Source organism: Ursus maritimus, unplaced genomic scaffold (assembly GCF_017311325.1).
Source record: "Ursus maritimus isolate PB19 unplaced genomic scaffold, ASM1731132v1 scaffold_24, whole genome shotgun sequence".
In the NCBI taxonomy this organism is placed as follows: Eukaryota; Metazoa; Chordata; class Mammalia; order Carnivora; family Ursidae; genus Ursus; species Ursus maritimus.
The window spans coordinates 40,082,925-40,102,816 of record NW_024424897.1 but is presented as its reverse complement, the minus strand read 5'-3'; the positions used below and the strand labels follow the sequence as shown (position 1 = coordinate 40,102,816).

Here is a 19,892-nt window from a genome sequence, read left to right as displayed (position 1 = left end):
ACACAGCAGGGGGAGTGGGAGAGGAAGAAGCAGGCTCCCAGCAGAGGAGCCTGATGTGGGACTCGATCCCATAACGCCGGGATCACGCCTTGAGCCGAAGGCAGACGCTTAACGACTGTGCTACCCAGGCGCCCCCCATTTTTAAGAGTGTATCTCTAATGAGTTAAAAATTCCTCCGCACATTCATTTGCCTTGGATGTGTAAAATTCTGCCTTTTTTCTTCTGCTCCTCTTCTCTTCTTTTCTTTACTTTTTTAGAGAGGGAGGAGCAGAGGCAGAGGGAAAGAGAGAATCTTAAGCAGGCTGTGTACCCAGCACAAAGCCTAACACGGGGCTCCATCTCATGACCCTGAGATCATGACCCTAGCTGAGATCAAGAGTCGGACGCCGAACCGACTGAGCCACCCAGCCACCCCTATTTTCTTTTATCCATTCCTGCAGGGGAAGAGTAACTCTAAATCTGTTTAGTGACACATTTAGCTTTTCTCAGTGGGGTGCTAGTAGCATTTGGGGCAGGGCAGTTCTTTGTTGTGCAGGACTACCTTGTATATTGCGAGACGCCTAGCGTATCCCTGACCCTCATTTCATTAAATGCTGTTTGGGCCACTTCCCTTCTCCCACCCCCAGACATTATGAACAATTAAAATGCCTTGAGGGAATGATACGTTGTTCAGTTGAATATCCATGGGTTAAATTTTAGGCTAAATGTTATTTATCCCAAAAGGGAAAGCTTAATGAATCTGATTGCAGATAAGGTATGTTTGTATTAAAAACTTACTTTACTTTTTTCAGGGTAGTGAGCCAAGACATTGTGTCCTCAATGTTTACTTTCAAGACCATTTTAAGGAAAAAAAAAAAAAAAAAGATGATTTCCCCCCTCAGGTTTATGTGTAATTCAGAATTGAAATATTATTTTTGTCCTTTGACTTATAACACTAAAAGCATTCCATTTAGTAGAGTGGGTGGTTTTACATAAATGCTTAAAACCTGTATTTAATAAACCCAAGTGTATACTTTTTTGATACTTTGTGGCTAGTTACTTTAATTGTGAAATATTTTTGTCTACAATTGAATATATAGAGCACTTTCAAGCATGGACTTGGCACTGCTGTAAGTGGCTGAGCTGCTCCTTTGTGGGTTTAAAGCATGCCTGGAGTGGTACTTCATGCATGCCTCAGTGTATATGGTGAAGTGGTCGTGCATCCTTCTGTACTCCGATGAGTACTGCATGTGTGAAGGTGGAGTGTGTCTGTATCAGAGGTCACGTCAATATGGAGTCTATTTAAAAAAAAAAAAAACTTATATTGGCTAAGTTTTAAAATACTCAGCATCAGTAACCTTTAAGGAATAGCTTGACAAAAAGCATACATTTGAGTCTATAACATATCTTTTAAAGGTATACTTTAGATGATGATACTTTATCATATTATAGAATGTTTGAGAAGTTGTTTCTTGTTAGGGTTGGTTTTTTTCTTTCCTATGGTTTGAGGCTAATAGAGATTGAATCTGAAGTACTTTCTGACTGAAAAGGACCATTCATAAAATAACTATGCACATTTATGGAATTGACCATTACAGAGTCTCACTGAAGACAGTTATGGAAATACTTTGTCTTGAAATCCCATGAAGTTTTTCTTAGATATTTGGACTCCTAAACTTAAATTTATTCTTAGTGTAAGATTTCCTTTTCATTGATTCTTGGTTCAATACACCTCATAAGTTCTTTTCTTCCATGGTTCTTCAGCCAAATTCACAGATTTTGTTTCTTACTGTCACATTGTCAAATAAGATAAAAGTTTTACTGATATGTTTTTGAGGGGTTATGTAGAATTGATAGTGGTTTGCAGTTTTGTTTTCTTTCTGGGAAACATACTCTGTTCATAAGTATGCTGTTTAGATCTAAAATATTCTGTTTCTTCCTAAGAAATCTAAAAATCTGTTCACTCTTTGAATTTTATTATACTATAGACTTTTGTCAGCTTTGAAAGTGGTATTCATGGTACTGTCACTTTTTTTATTACGGCATGCTCTAAGAGATGAATTATAATTATAAGATCTGTGTTATGTTCTTAATCTTCATTGGCTTCCTTTATGTTAAATTAGGTATGTTGTTATAATTGGGAAATTAAAGAAATAGTAATACACATAGGTGACCCAGAAAAATTAGTGATCAGCGGAACATGCTGTAGCTGTTCAGTACTTAGTGTTCTGGTTTTTTCCTTATGCCGTTTGTTGTGGTTTTCTTATAGATAGCTCACATACTGAGAATGACATCTCTTCCTACTGAGAGGTTGGTTAAGTTCTCGCCAAGGCACTTGAAAATTTATTTAAGTAATCTCTTGAAGAATTGCCATAGTTTGCTCATACTATGTACTTGTAAAAGTATTGCCATTTGTTTGGCAGTAAACTTCAAGGAGAAAAAAAAGGGAACGTCTACTTTAGTTGACTAGTTTCAGAAGGGACACATTTAGTAACTGCTTAAAACACTATAATTTTTGCCAACTACATGATGCCTAGTTTTTAGTGCATATTTTATTTGAAAGTGTATCTTTAACTTTTACATTAAAATGAATAAATTTTTATATTTTGAAAAATGGCAGTTATGAAAATCACTAAATCTTAAGTTAAAATCATGTTATTTTATAGGATGCATCTGGTACCATGATATGATTCCAGTAACTATTGATGTAGCATAATAGTTTGGATAGGTGTTATTTGAAATGCATCTTTCTTTAGTTATTAGTTTGTGACAAGATATGGGGTCAGGAGAATGAGTTGGACCCTTATCTCAGTGCATTTTGTGATCATTCAGCCTTTGTTTCTTTAGGCTGATTAATACAAGCTGTATAAATTAGTAAATGTATGGAAATCAAGCTGTGTTGATTGCTTGGGCAAATCAGATGACTAAATTGACCAAAGTTTAAAGAGTCCATTATGTAACCAAACTAAGATTTGTTAATTTGTTAGGAATTAGCTTAAATAAAGTAAGAGTTGGGGGAATAGCAGAAACAACCATACTGTCAAAAGAGAATTATTTCTTCCCTCACAGCTTTGCGGTCCCTTCCTATAAATAGAGTTTACTATTCAAATTGTGTATTATAGGTTGATTGCATAATTTACTATCAGGTAATTTGAGTTTGTAATCTAATTTTAGATTAAGGTAACTTGATGCTACCTAGAATATTCTGAGAATTATGAGTGAAGAAATTAGAGGTTGAGAACTTAGCTTCATTTTGGAGAGAAGGAACCTGGGAATAGGGTGTGATGCTCTTAAGTCCTCTTCCTGTGCTAGTTCAGTCATTCTTTCAGGTGCTTCCTGTGGAGCGGAGTGTCTAAGCTGGAAGCCTACGTCTGGAGTTGTCCCATACCTTGTATGCTCTCCATATGGAGTGAAAATGCATCCGTTTTTGTGTTAACCGATAGACAGACTTTATAGCTTTAGTGATTTTCATAACATAGTAATTAAAGTTAAATTAGGCACCATTCAAATAAAATAGGCACTAGAAACTAGAACCAAAGCTTAAACAGGTGAAACTGAAATAGATAAATATTTACATAAAATTATTACCTTTAAATCTATTTAGTTATGATCAGTTTGTCTTTGTGGTGATCATTAGTCCTTTCGTGTATTGTACCATCATTGCATATCAATTTAAGATTATAGGTTTACTAATAGCTTTATCTCATTTACTAATTTTGTGTTGTACTTACCATTGTTGTTTGTAGGCATATAAGTGATGGTTTGCCACATATTCCTTCAACATTGTGTTGAACCACTAATCTTTTTTAAAGCTTTGATAGTAGCATTCTTACATGGGAAAATATATACTATCTATATATGCCTATGTTTCTGAAATGTATAAAATGTTAGACTTAAAAAAAAAAGATTGGCTACAGAATTAGCTCTCTAAAGACTGTTTTTCAGATTCATTAGCTTATCAGTTAGCTTATGCTCATACACATGAAGTGGCAATTTGTCTCATGTTCATTATTATATTTTAAAATAAGTGTATGGGTTAGTATTTGAATTAAAGAGATTATTTGAAGACTTTGGAAATCATGGTGTGTGTTTGCATGGTCTTAGAAGTTTTTCACAGAAGGATAAAATATAAGGCAACAGTGTTAACCAGAGTGTATAACTCCTGCAAATTTGTACTTTTCCTCTCTTATGGTCCCTGTTTTTCTCCAGTCTGCGTTGGACTGGTGGCCCAAGATTGATGCTGTATATTGTCACTCAGTTGAGCTTCGAAACATGTTTGGCGAAACCCTTCATAAAGCCGTGCAGGGTTGTGGAGCACACCCAGCCATACGAATGGCACCGGTAAGATTCGTCACGAATTTGCATCCCACCTTCCTCCTACTGCTTTCCAGTGTCCTTATCCTATTCCTGCTTTTTTATCTTAGAAAATCAAATGAGTCCCTCCTTTCTGTAAGTGTGGTATGTTGTGTACTGCAGTGTTGTTGCAATGCTAGTTAATGGTATTTGTTTTTCACTATGTCAGTGGGTTGAACTTATTTTTCTCAGAGAAATTTTCTCACAAAATGCTGTTAAAATCTTTAATTTCTCTCTCTCTTTCTCTCTCTCTTTCTTTCTTGTCTTTTTTACTTTCTTTTTCCTGTAACTTTTCCTAATGAATCAAAATATTTTGGTTTGTTCCTCATCGTTGGGGATGAGTAAGGGAAGCCTAAATCCTGGGTTAGAGTGAATGTTTCTACTAATGCACGGTTTTTGCCCATTGGATCCTGAACATTGCACATAGGAAATTAGAAATAAAATTAAACATTTTTATTTAAAATAAAAATATTTCATGTTTCAGCAAATATGCTTTTTGTGTTTAAAAATGATAGACACTTTGATATTGAAGTTTGTTTAAACTTAGTAAAAGGAGTGTTTTTAAATGAGGTATTCTAACATAAATATTCTTAAATGGAATTTTAAAACTCATACGGAACCAGTTTAAACAGACAGAGATCGTAGAAGTCATTTCTGGGTATTTATGTATAGCAAGAGTATTACACATGGCAACTCTTGACATTGACTGGTGGTGCTTTGTCTTCTGCTTCTTATTTTCTGTTCTTATTGGCTGCTGTCGCTCACATGGTCAGATGCCAACCAGTCACTGTTTTGCATGGCAGTGGGCTTCTGTGGCTGTAAGTATGACCCATTGTAACTACCTCAGAAAAGTCCTTGGTTTCTTTGACTTTTCTGTGTATAGTTACTGTAATAGTCACATCCTGTCATTTCAGATGAAAATGTAGCATGTTTTTACCTATTGGTTTTATCTAGTAAATGAGCCACTCCACACTTAGAATTTAAATAGCTTCCTCCCTAGCATGCTTCTCTTTTCCCAAGTTCCCTTAGTCAATAAAATATTTCGGTTTAATACAGGTGTAGTTCACTCTTATCCAGTCATCAGTAATTGTTCCTGAGGATTATTTCTCTCAGATGTTCAAATAGAGAAGTTTGCTATGCCATATATTTTGGAATTATTTAGTCTAAAAAGTTAGAGCCAAAGAGCATGGCAATTATGTTTTCTTAAGTAAAATAAATAAAATGCGGAGTTATTTTTAGTTGACTTTTTGTGATACCAAGTACTTAATTTTTTAGAAAATTGAAAATTTCAATCTAAGTTAATTGGAGGTAAACATAAGTAATAGTTACTTAAATGTCATTTAACTAGACATTTCAAAAGTTGTTTTGGAAAATGACAAAATAAATTGTTTAAAAATTATTCATTTTAAATATCTTCTAGGGAATTAGAACTTTATTTGACTTTTTAAGTTTTCTACTTCTTCTGGTAGAAAATGAATGGCCTCCAATAATAAAAATTGGTAGGAAGTCAATATTTACTTTAATTTCAATATCCAGTTTACCAGCCGTCTGCAATTTAATTTTCTGTGCATGAGAACCGAAAGAAAATAAAACTAAATTATTCTTTTGAATAGAGACAAATTTGATTGGTAGTCTGAAAATGTTCCCTACATTTAGAAGTTATTGTACTTCTTAGCTGTACGTATTAACTACTTCTAGAAGCAACATATTGTATTACTGAAAGTTATTTCATAAAAGCCATAACTAGACTTCTTTTGGTCCAAGGACACCCATGATAAGAATTTAGTTTTTATTTGCTATTATTCTCTGAAAGCCTCAGTATATATTTGATTTGCAAAATCATTCTTAAGCTGTTTATATTTATGTATGTATATATGTGTGAAATTTTGTATGTATATGTATACATATATATACGCACACATACACACACATATGTATATAATTGTACATAGTGGCTGAAGGAGAGCTTTCTGGCTGATCTTCTTACCAGAAAAATTAATTAACAGATTTAATATGAAATAATTTTTTAGAATAATAAAATGTTATCCGTCCATCCAGTTAGATGGTCCTTAAGGTGAATCTTACCCCTCTTAAACCTGGTGAGTGAACAGTCAGACAACAAATGTGGAAATATTGAGCTCTCCCACAAGCTGCCAGGCGTAATGTTAACACCAGGGAAGCATGACGAACTAAGCAGACAGGAACTTTCTCACAAAGATGTCAGTCTTGCAGCTTTTGCTTGAAAACTTCTAATAAAGAGCTCACTACAGGTGGCCGTCAAGTCTGGAAACACAGAAATTCATAATACATGGTTTAAATATGTGACATCAGGGTTTCTCAACCTTGGCACTATTGATATTTTGGAATGTTATAGGGGACTGTTGTAGGGGACTATCTTATATGTTGTAGGATGCTTTACAGCATTTCTAGCCTCTACCCACTACATGCCAGTAGTACCAGTCCTGCCAGTCCAGAAACGTCTCCAGGTGTTTCCACTTTGCCCTGGGAGCCAACTGCCCCCAATTGAGAACCACTGTATTACATGACATGTTCAGCGGGTTGTCCTCATTTGCATTGACTCAAATGGTTCGTGTCTCTGATAAACTGGAGCCTTTGTCTTACTGCAGAAGTAGCGGTCACGGAGTTCAATCTGTAAGAAGGCTTTATAATATGGGGTGGATGTATTTCTTGTAGGAAAGCAATTTGAAGGTTTTTCTTTAACCAAGATGGACTCATCTCCCTATCACTCCCATTCATCATTGATCCTCTCTTTTTCTTAAGCTCCGTAGAACACTTCTGATTCTTCCATTAAGACAGCACTGCAGATATTTCAATGAAGTTACCCTGTAGTCCTGAGGTTTCTTTTTATTTTTATATGATTTTAGCCTTGGGAGGGATTTTATTATTTCAGCTTCTTTAAAAGCTTGTGGGGTGTGTGTGTGTACTGTTTGATCTGCACAAATAATGCTTAATGAGTGACAAATAGTCACATGATTAGTGAATAGTTGACATTCATTTCAGTGTCTGTCCAGTTCTTCAGCTGTCTTCCCTCACTAGTGCATTAGCTTGATCAAAGCAGGAGCTCTGTCTGGCTTGTCACCCACGGGGTTCCTGGCCCCTAAAATAGTATCTGGCGCGTAGTAGGCATTTAGTACATATTTGTTGAATGAGTGAATCAATTTTTTTCTTGATTTGCTTTTAAAACCCTCCTCTGATTTGCTTCTCTTTTGGAAAGAATTCAACCTAACACTTTTTATTTTTCAATTAAAATGACGTATTAGGATCTGATTTTAGTGTTCCAGATGTGGTGTAACTGAAAAACGCCATTAACCTGCTGTGCCTGCATACGTGTTTCTACTAATAGAGTTTAAGATTACGTTATTATCTTGGATTGAGCTCTTTGGCATTTAAACATTTTAGTCTTTCCATATGAACATTGAGCCATAGCTTCTCCATTTTGTACTTTTGCAGTATTTTTAAAAATTTGAAATACTTTTTTAGCACCTTTACTGTTTTAAAACTAAGGTAGCTGATTAATAATAGAGGTATGCATTTTCACAAATACGTGTAATTTTTGCTTCTTAAGGAGATCCTGGCTCAGCAAATGCTCTTACATGCCTGTAATTCAGTCTTAGTCTTAAACAAGTTAACAAATAGTTTAGGCCCTTAATAGGCAGCTTAAATATTCTGATTAATGAATTTATTCCTGGGCATGACGCTTCTCTTCTTTGGCCAAAGAGCATATACCAGCTTGGATTCTTACTAATATCTGTAGTATGGAAGGCCAATCAGTAAATTAATGAATGGATTATTTTTCTTGCATTTCTAGTTAAGAAATATATTTCTTCTTTAGTGTGTTGTTCCTGATTTTATATAACCCCCTAATGGTCATTAATTAAAAGATATTTGAAATGAAAACTTTATTTAACCTTTCAAGTCCTTACTCTGTATTAGGCAGCAGTGCTGGAATAAAATTTATATGCTGATACCTGAGATTAAGAGATGACATAATTGAACTATTAACTTTTTGGAAATGCTTACTGAGTAAGAGATAACCGTTGTGTCTGTTGGTTGTCCTCTAACCTGTGTTCCTGTGCAGTGGTTGCATCAGGGAGGAGCAGTCACACTAAGCTACGACTTAGTAAATAGATTTGTTTAGTGAGAGTTGATCACTTTGATCTAAGGTGTTACCATGATCGGGAATGAAAAAAGTACAGAATTTAATGGGAGCAAACAGTAAAAGCAGAATTTATTACATACATTTGGTAAGATATTTGCAACGGGATTATAAATATAAAAGCAAACAGTATTTGTAAGTTTTGTGTTTCTTTTCTGTAGTTCCGTTCTTGAGCATTAACGCGTATGTTAGATAGCTGTTTTCCCCTTTGAGGACCAAAACCCTTCATCGTTCTTGGGCATACTAACATACGCACTTACTACTCTTAAACATTGAGGATGTGGCTGTGTGTTACAGATAGACATCTCCACTTTTTACCTTTGAAGGAGCCCATTTACTTGGACATTTTTGTTATGGGTACATAGATGCTGGAGAGCCTTTATCTGTGTATATACAATTTCTCCAAGGAAGCCGTGCAGATACCCAACAGGCACATGCTCGACATCACTAAACATCAAGGAAGTACAAACAAAACCATAGTGATAGATCACCTCACACTAATTGGAATGATTAGAACAAAAACAAGAAATAACAGGTGTTGGCAGATGTGGAGAAAAGGGAACCGTCGTGCATTGTTGGTCAGAATGTAAATTGGTGCAGACACTACAGAAAACAGTATGGAGGTTTTTCAAAAAATTAAAAATAGAGATACTATCCAGTCCAGCAACTCCACTCCTAGATATTTATCTGAAGAAAACAACACTAATTTGAAAAGACAAGCACCCCTATGTTCATTACAACATTATTTACAATAGCAAGATATGGAAGCAATCTAAGTGTCCATCAGACGAAAGAACAAGAAGTTGTGGTTTATATACATACTGGAATATTACTTAGCCATAAAAAAGAATGGAATCTGGCCATTTGCAACAACATGGATGGACCTCAGGGTTATTATGCTAAGTGAAATAAGTCAGGCAGAGAAAGACAAATACCATATGATTTCACTTATGTGGAATCTAAAAAACAAAACAGAAACAGACTGATAGATACAGAGAACAAACTGATGGTTGCCAGAAGGGAAGGCAGTCGGGGGTTGGGAGATCAATGAAACAGGTGAAGGGGATTAAGAGGTGCTACTTTCTTCCAGTTATACAATAAGACTTTGGGATGTAATGCATAGCATAGGAAATATAATCAATAATGTTATAACCACTTTGTGTGGTGATAAATGGTAACTAGACTTATGGTGGTGACCATTTTGGAATGTATATAAATATTAAATCACTATGTTGTACACCTAAAACTGAAAACATTAATAAAGGCATATGTGTCAGAACTTGATATTTTTATGCCCTTTTAAAGGGAGGGGGAAAATGATTTATAACAATAGAAAGAGGTGGTTTTGTGTCCAGAAGGTAATTATTGCATTTTTGGTTGAATAACATTCGTAATTATGGTATCAGCACAGCATCTACCATAGCATCTCTGTAACTGAAGCACATTTTTCATGACTGGTCTTTGTCGAAGAGTTCTTTCTCCGTTTTACTAATGTGCTTCAGGCAAAATACATGCATTCTATAACTTGAGAGAGGTGGAATGCCATTGAAGGAAAAAGCAAAACTTACAATTAAATTATTGAATTACAGAGATTGCCATTATAACATATTTCATCAAGTCTAAGAAACACTTATTTTTAGTTTTTAACATCTCTGAAATTGGGACTGCATCTTATTTGCCTCGTGTCTTAAGAGTTGATGGTGGTTTTTCATTTCTTGTGGTACATTAACAATGCATCTTATTAAAATTAATGTAGATCCTATGAAATATTTGTGTATATTTGTGTGGGATAAATGTTTGTTAAATGAGTAGTTTAGTGTATGTATTGTGAGAGCTACAGACTAAATATTTTATCCCTAATGGTTTCCACGTTTGGAAAATTGTTCTTTTACTTTGGAGTCAACTTGATATTAAAGTGTTTCGTACTTTTAATAGATTGTCACTTAAACTTTATTAGATACATTATATATAAGAATAATATAAATGTTGCAAAAATAGTTTGTGTTTGTTTTTTAAGCTTAGTAATATTAACCTTATACTTACCTTTGGATGCTTCTACTCATACCACACATATGGTGGTATAAAATATCTTGTTTTTTCAAAGCTTTTTTGTAATGGATTCATTTTTAAAAGTTAGATAGCTATTGTCTTGAATTTGATGTTTGATTTTTTACAAGGTGATGACATGTTTTTGTTTTTGTTTTTATTTTTAGAGTCTTACATTTAAAGAAAAAGTAACAAGCCTTAAATTTAAAGAAAAACCTACAGACCTGGAGACAAGAAGCTATAAGTATCTTCTCTTGTCCATGGTGAAACTAATTCATGCAGATCCAAAGCTCTTGCTTTGTGTAAGTATTTTTTATAAAAGGCCTTGAAATTACTGCACTAACTTAATTTGGTTTAAGTGAAATGCCAAGATCTTGGAGATGATTATTAGCTAAAGAACACTCCTGATCCTTTCTGATGGTGCTTGAAACCTAAGACATCTTTAAGAAAACTAACTTACAGAGAAGTTGCATTTCTCTAATACTACTATAATTAGATTTCTTACCTTTCTTCTAAACTTTCCCTATCATAAACTAACATATTTTTGTAAGATCGTCTTTCTTTGCTTTGTTACCAGGTTGATATTATTTAGACATTATCCTGGGGTGGGGGTGGAGGTAATGAAGCAAACGTAAATCCAAGTCCTTTCTCATGTTCACAGTTGGTTTTTAAATCTCTGGTTGCACTTGCCAGACCATTTGGCTTTTTTATTTCCCTTTCTTCTGTCATCACCCTATTATCACTGACTTTGCCTGCAGATACTGTATTGGAAGGAGCAGGGGGTGCAGATGTGTGTGGTTAGCACTTATTGTCATACCTCGGCCTTTGTAGCTTCAGAGAGTATTTGATTCCCGAGAGTAACACTGTGGCACACAAAGTAGTTAGGGACTACCCGATGTAAATGAGTGCTGGTTATACGGAGTGATTAAAAGCATGGGCTCCGGAGACAGATCAGCGATATGATTTGGGTGACTTAACCTCTCTGTGTCTTCCTTTTCTCTTAGTGATGAGAGGAGTACCTGTCTCAGAGAGATTGCTAAAAAGCTTGAGATAGTACACATTCGTGCTTTTAGGAACAATGTTTAATAAACGCATAATAAGCACCAAATAAATGTTAACTGTTCTTACTATTAATAAGAGACAGTTGACATTAATTTATTATGTCATTAATACCCCATTGTAATGTTATTAACACCCTAAATATGACAGTTTTGTGTTGTGAAGGTCATAGGGTTGTTTAACCTTTGTTGAAATTTCTTCAGTCCCTGGAGAGCAGCGTCCAAAAAAATTTCTTACTGCTTTGTTTAGCAATAGGTTTTGTAAGTGCTGATAATGTGCTTTCAGATTACTATATATAGGGGTTCATAACTTGATGTCCATATTTTCAAGAGTTCTGTGAACCCCTTGAATTTTAAAAAACGTGTACATGAGTATTTTTTCTGTAAGAGAGGAGAGAGAGGACACACACAAGTCCTATAGGGATTAGTAATGCCAAAGGAAGGCCTGTGATATTGTGAATTCTTTAAAGAAGCCCATCCAAATGTGGGAGTTTCATACAATAAGTCGTTCGAATCTGGCACGGAAGATTCCATAAAGTCTTCTCAGTGAGACTATGAAAGTAACCAAATCCCCTTTCTCCTCACGTCTTTGTTTGTAGCACAAGTTATTTTCAGTGGGATTTCATCATGCATTTCATGTAATATATTCACAGCGCTCTGCAGGGCTATACGTCAGGGTAAAGAATGCGCCAGAGCCACTGGTGCCTTCAGTGTTAAGGATTTCATTAGTCAAAGAACAAGAATTTAAACAAAACTTGCTATTTTCCAAGGTTGAAATTTAGCCAGAAGTCATTTAATATTGAAATTATTTTCTTTGCTGCCATCTAGTGGTGAAGCAACTTTTCTCAGCATAGCCAAAGGTAAGTTAGAATAGTGATTCACTGTAAATAATTATTTCCTATTTACGTGAAGAATTGTAAATCGTAGTAAATAGGAGAAATGTAGGAATAGCTATGAAATGATGTCAGTCATGGTATTTTTAAGGTCATGTGGTTTTATTGTCTACCATCCCTACCATCTCTGCCCTAATGCGTACTCCTCTCATTCTGTCAGGCCTCCCCACGGCCCAGCTTGTACCCTCTTCTACCTCCCTGTAAACATTTCTTTACACTGAAGCTAAAGTTATGGTGATGTCTTTAAAAAGCAAATCTTATCATGCCTCTTGCCCAGCTTAGAATCTTTTAGTTGAAATTGCTCTTGGAATAAAGACCTAACTCCAAATAGACCTACAGGGGCATGTGAAGTCTGACTCCCACCTCCCACTTCTGCCACATCTAGCATCCTATTTTTCTCTCTCTTTTTTACTGTAGTCATGATGATCTGTCTTCATTCCATCTTACTTCTCCCATTCCTTCCTACCTTCTCTTGCAGTTCCTTTGGCTTATGATATGCTTCCCTTTCCTCTTTCTGTACATAATTCTGGCTCATTTGGAGCTGCTCTCACTACCCTGAGGGAGCCTCCCTGACTTTGCCACATTTCTCTAATGAGGGGCTCCTAGGAGCACCTACCTTTGCAATTCTGCTCTCATTTGCAGTTTTACAGTTGTTGGTCTGGTGATTTTATTGATGTCTGTGTTTCCCACCAGACTACATGTTCCAAGAGGGTAGGAAACACACTTTTTTTTTTTTTAAAGATTTTATTTATTTATTTGACAGAGATAGAGACAGCCAGAGAGAGAGGGAACACAAGCAGGGGGAGTGGGAGAGGAAGAAGCAGGCTCCTAGCGGGGGAGCCTGATGTGGGGCTCGAACCCAGAACGCCGGGATCACGCCCTGAGCCAAAGGCAGACTCTTAACGACTGAGCCACTCAGGCGCCCCTAGGAAACACACTTTTTAACTTGCCATGTCTTTGGTATCCAGTAAATATTATTGAGTTATTTGTGAATGAATCTAAATTTTATGAAGTAGACTAATAGTTTTGAATTATGGATATCTTGGGATGAGGGTTTACCTTAATCATTGTAATGGAAAAGAATCCACAGCAAAATAAAATAGGGGCACAAGTTGCATTGGGCTCACTTAAGTGAACCGTATAGGGGTGCCTGGGTGTCTTAGTTGGTTGAGTGTCTGACTCTTGATTTTGGCTCAGGTCGTGATCTTGGGGTCGTGAGATCGAACCCTGGCCCGCATCAGGCTCTGCGCTCAGCAGGGAGTCTGCTTGAGATTCTCTCTCTCCCTGCCCCTTTGCCGCCCCCACCCCAATAAATAAATAAATCTTAAAAAAAAAAAAAAAAAGAACTGTACACATATTCTTGAAATGTAAATAGATGCTTCCAAGCTACAGGAAGCACTTTAGTCTCTTTAGGTGACATTTGCATTTATATACGCCGCTGATTCGCTTTGCTTAGTACACAGAGTTTTTCCACAATGAAAAAGACTGAAGTACAGGCATGTGGCAGTGTGGATTCCAGCCTGGGATGGCTTGGGGCAGGTGCTTCGTGCTAGACGAGAGGGCTGCACAGGGTGGTTGTGCAGTACATGGTCTTTGCCTTTGATCAGTTCCAAACCAGAGGTGTATTATTTAGCCAGCATAGTGTTAGTGGGAAAAAAATTACCTACTCCTTATATTGATATAATTTTCTAATTAAGAAATTAATCCCTAGCTTTTGTTTAATTTTCACTAAGATTTCCTCTGGACATCATTCACATGAAGGAACACTATAGATGTAGATTCAAGGAAATCTTTAACAAAAGCAGTTTTGACTTTTAAAAACATTCCACAATTATTGTATTTTATTGAGTTATGATTTACATACCGTACCATTCACTGTTCTAAAGTGTACTATGCACTGGTCTTCAGTATATTCACAAGATTGTGCAGTGTCACCATTATCTAATTCTAGAATATTTTCATCACCCTAAAAAGAAGCCTAGTGTGCCCATCAGCAGGCATTCTCCATTCTCTTTTCTCTCTAGCTCCTGTCAGGTGATAGATACAGTTTTTTAAATTGAACTTGCTTTTTTCTTTGCAGAATCCAAGAAAACAGGGGCCTGAAACCCAAGGCAGTACAGCGGAGTTAATAACAGGGCTCGTCCAGCTGGTCCCTCAGTCACACATGCCAGAGATTGCTCAGGAAGCAATGGAGGTGAGGGGAGATGAATTCTAGGCTCTGGAAGGAAAGGTTGTAACTATGTACATTCTTCATGCTTCTTTCGTGTGTGCTTTCTATGAGTGATAGATGTCATTTCTGGACATCTGTCAGAGGTGGCATTTCTAGAAATGGTATGTTTGTGTCTGTATGCTGTTTTATGAACTCAATGGAGAAAGAAGGGGTTTACTTGCTTTATATCTCATGTAGCAGAAAAACATCATGCAAATTTTTATATTTAATACAAAACCTCAAATTTTTCTGATTGCAGTTGACTTTTTGGAGTTTTAAAAATATATGTTGAATTTTAAATGGGGATCTAATTCACCTACCATGAAGTTTACTCTTTTAAACGCACAGTTCAGGGTTTTTTCAGTATATTCACAAGGTCGTGCAGCCTCATCACTGTCTAACCCTGAGACATTTTGTCACCCCAGAATGAGACCCTGCCATTCTGCATTCCCGGTCACCCCAGCCACTGGCGACCACTGATCTGTTTTCTGTCTTTATAGACGGGCTTATTCTAGCCATTTCACAGAAATAGAATCATAAAATATGTGGCTTTTTGTTTCTGGCTTCTTTCATTTAACATAATGTTTTCAAAGTTCATCCGTATTGTAGCACGTAACAATACTTCATTGTTTTTTATTGCCGAATAATATTCTAGTGCATGCATATATGACATTTTGTTTATTCATCTGTTGATGGACATTTAGTATTGTTTCTATTTTTGCCTATTATGAATAATACTGCTATGAAAATTTGTATAAATTTTTTGTGTGAATCTGAATTGGTGGGTCTTACGGTAACTGTTTAACTTTTTGAATGACCAAACTATTTTCCAAAGTGACTGTATCCTTTTCTTTTCCCGCCAGCAGCGTATACGGGTTCTGTTCCTCCCTTCTTGCCACACTTGTTATTGTCTGTCTGTTGGATTACAGCCGTCCTAGTGCGTGTGAATACAGTTGACTTAAAAAAATTCTTTATATTGATTGCTAAATATAGTTTTATGAAGTTTTATAAATATAGTGTTATAAAATTCAAGTCAATTTTATTGAGGTATAATTTACATATAATAGAAATCATAGAAGATTTAGAATATTTCTAGTTACCTTGGGAAGTTCTCCTGTGTCTTATGCCCCCACTCCCTGTCCCAAATACCACTGGTCTGATTTCTATTATAGATTAGTTTTGCCAGTTCTGGAAGTTCATATGAATGAAATCTTAGACTGTGTATTTCTTTTTGTCTGACCTCTTTCACTCACAAGGTTTTGAGATTCATCCACGATGTTAATGTGTTAGCTCCTTTTTTTTAAATTGTTGATAAGTATTCTGTTTGATGATTAAAGCACAGTTTATTCACCTGTTAGTGGCCAGTTGGGTGAACATGTCCATCACTGTCGAAAGTTGTCTCCTGCTCCTTTGTGTTCCCTTCCTTCCTGTCTTCTTGCTGCCCTGTCTGCTCCCCTGCTTCCCTTGCAGCCATTGATCTGCTTTCTGTTATTGCAGGTGAACTTGCATTTTATATAAGTGGAGTCATAAAGTATACTTTTTTTTTTCTGTCTTGTTTAACTCCGCATACTTACCAATAACTCATCTACATTACTGCATGTGTGACGCTGTATAGTGTTCCATCTTGTGGCCATAGCACAATTTGTTTATCCATTTTCTTGTTGATGGGTATTTGTGTTGTTTCTAGTTTTTGGCTATTACAGATAAAACTTCTAGGAGCATGTATGTACAAAGTTGTACATATGTCCACACATACGCTTTCATTTCTCCTAGCTGAACACCGAAGAGTGCAAAAGTCTTACTATGTGGTCTTTATAAGAGACACAGCTTAAATATAAAGACACCGTGGGGTCGATATTTCAGGGATAGGAAAATATGCCACACAAACATGAACTCAAGAAAGCTGGGGTAATACACAAATACAGAGTTTAGAGCAGGAAGCATTACGGGAGAGAAAACGGGACATCTCATTATCACAAAGGTGTCCAGTCTACTGAGAAAATAAAACTCTATATGAACTTAAAAAACAAAGCTTCAAAATAGATAAAAACATATGAAGTAAAAGTAGAGAGAGACAATTCCAGTTTTAGTGGCATACTTGAGCATACTTTTCTCAAAGTCTGATAGAAATAAACAAGCCAAAAAAAAGAAAGTAAGGATAGAAGATTCGAACAACATAGTTATCAGATATGAGCTATTTGGCATACACTGCACTCAATAAATACACTCTTTTCAAGTACACATGGAACATTCAGTGTATCCTGAGCATGAGGTAAGTCTCAACAAATCCTAAAGGATTGAAAGCATTCAGAATTTTTTTGTGACTACAGTGTAATTAAGCTGGAAATCAGTAATAAAAAGTTTTATGAAATATCGAATGATTACATCATGTTTTCATTCATACTCTGCTAGTAAGAATGTAAATTAGTACAACCGCTGTTAAAAATTGCTTTGCAGTATCTACAAAGTAAACGTATGACCTAGCAATTCTATTCTTAGGTATGTGTCCAATAGAAATGCATATACATGTTTACAGTAATATACCATTACTGTATATTAATAGCAGTATAATTTGTAACAGCACTCATCCCTCCCTCCCCCCCAAAAAAGACTGAAAACAACTCAAGTGTATCAACAGTAATAGATAATTTTGGTTATATTCATTCCATTGATTACAACAGTGAAAAAAGAATGAGCTACTACTGCTAAATGCAGAGCGTGGATGGATCAGTATCACAAACGTAATGTTCAGTGAGAACAGCCAAACAAAAGAGAGCATACTGTATGATTCCCTTTATGTAAATAACAAATGGGCACTACTGATCTATGGCAGTAGAAGTCAGTTCAGTGGCCACCTTTGTCAAGCACTAATGATTAAAGGGAATATGAAAAGGGCTTCTAGGCACGACAGTGTTGATCTGGGTAATGGTTACCTGGAGTATGTACATTTGTAAATATTCTTTGAGCTATATACCTAGAAGATATGCTACTTTATTGTTTGTACTATATGTTTCATTTTACCAAAAACGTTTTAGCATTCATTGTTTCACTCATTACTTATATTTGTGTACATTACTGTTGGACCTATAAATTAGTATACTCCTCGCATTCTTTTTGGAAGGCTCTTTGACAGTATTTGGCAGAAGTTGGGCAACTACTCATTTTTTTTGTTCAAATAATTCCATTTCTGTAACTTTTTTTCATCCTGTGAATACAGTTCAAAAGGGAAAGGTACACACACACACACACATACACACACGTATATATGCTTATTGCTCTGATTTATAATGAGAGACTATTAGAGAATTTAAAATATTCACTAGTAAGAGAACAGGTTACTATTCAATGACAGAATGATGTTTCAACTTGGTGAATTATTAAACATCCATTAAAACATGCAGATCACATGGCAATATGGAAGAATGTTAATGAAATGTCAAATGAATGTATTATGTTTACAGCTTTGTTAAATTATATGTGGAAAATAAAATGGAAGGCAACATAACAAGGAAAGCAATCATTTTAAGGCAGGGAAAAGGCTAATACATTGCCTTTCATTATGTTAAAAAAGAGTTTCTTCAAACAAAACTATAAAGAGAGAATTTGCCACTTAAAAGTGTCAGTAAATTGTACTGTTTGTACACAATAGTGACAATTGAATATAAATTTGTCTTGTTTTCTCCTTGGTATGAGAGCTACAAACTATATAATTTTTGAAGATTCTCATGGTGAATTTAAGTTTTCATTATGTATCTAAAATTAATTACAATAAAAGTGAAATAAGATAATATAGGTCTGGTGTTTATATCATTTATAAGTTTTAGAATTATAAAGAGGTCTAAGGTTAGACATTTATATATCTTTTCCTAATATAAGGCAGATTATCAACACAAATATTAGCAGCTTATACATTTGATTTACTTTTAAGAGAAGAAGAAATTAGTTCTCATTATTTGTTCCAAACAGCATTTTACTGGCGTTTTAATAAAAGGCTTTAAAGGGGAGTAAAGACTCACCAAATATACTGACCAGGGACTGAGAAGAATATGCACAGCTCATTGGTGTCCCTCTGGGGACAGCTTTGTGGAATTGGACGTAGGAGGGGGCAGGTCTCAAGGAAGAGTCTAGTTTTGCATTTTATACTTTGGTGGTTTAAATTTATTTAATAATAGTGTTTTTGTATGTTAGTTGTATATTTTAAGTAAATTATTTAATTCCTGTTAATGTTCTGTAAACCAAATTCCAATTTCAATTCTCTTGTCAATTGGAATATTTTAGAATGAATAATCTGCTATGAAATGCAAAGCCTGTTTTGCTCCCTTCTCTCTCTTGTTTTTGGAAATAATTGATCTTTTCTGTTACAAAAGAATTTGTGGTGAACAAGATAACTTCTACTTTGTCTTTTGGCTTTGAAGTAAAGTACTGTTGTGTGTATTAATTTTGGCGAGCTCTCCTTACTTAGGGATTAATTTTTTGTTCCATTGAGTTCTTTGACACTTATTGAAATTCCTTAGTTTGTGTCTTAAAGCAATTTTTACATGTTTATATTGCTCCTCCGAATTCATCAGTCATTTAACTGTATCCCTGTATGCCATTTAAAGTAGGAATGATAGGAATTAAAATGATTTGATTCTGTAGTTATTATTCCCTAGAGATTTCGGTTCTTCAGAGTTTTTCTCTTTTGCTTCATACTGTGTGTTAGGAGTGCAGTTAAATAACGTGATTCGTTAGCATTTGTGAGATAAATACTCCAGTGTTATATTTACCAAAAAACTTCTGAGTAACTCTTCTCTCTCTTTTTTTAAAATTCAGGCTCTGCTGGTTCTTCATCAGTTAGATAGCATCGATTTGTGGAATCCTGATGCTCCTGTAGAAACATTTTGGGAAATTAGGTATATGTACTTTTATTTTTTTAATTCAATTTAAAATTTTATTTAGTTTTTTTTTTGTGTTTAGGTATTAACCTTAGTACTTGGTTTATTGTAAAAGTTTATTTACAGAGGTTTTATGATTTTGTATTTTATTTGACTTGAAATTATTAATTAGATTACTCCTTGTTTTAACTGTGAGCATTGCAATCACAGCAATTTAGAAAGTAAATTTTAAAAAATTGTGCTAAATTTTATTACCCAACTGTAGAGTACTGTCACTTGGCGTATTCTATTGTTTCAGATTTC

At 35.3% G+C, this 19,892-nt stretch overlaps 1 protein-coding gene across 1 annotated transcript in view; it reads left to right on the top strand.

Annotated features, from left to right (window-relative positions):
- Positions 1-19,892, top strand: part of NF1 (neurofibromin 1) — a 260,661-nt gene that overhangs the window by 83,146 nt on the left and 157,623 nt on the right. Inside the window, exons 12-15 of the mRNA XM_040641026.1 lie at positions 4,189-4,320; positions 10,723-10,857; positions 14,587-14,700; positions 19,528-19,607. Coding sequence (XP_040496960.1) covers positions 4,189-4,320; positions 10,723-10,857; positions 14,587-14,700; positions 19,528-19,607 — 461 coding nt within the window. The remainder of the gene's footprint in view (positions 1-4,188; positions 4,321-10,722; positions 10,858-14,586; positions 14,701-19,527; positions 19,608-19,892) is intronic.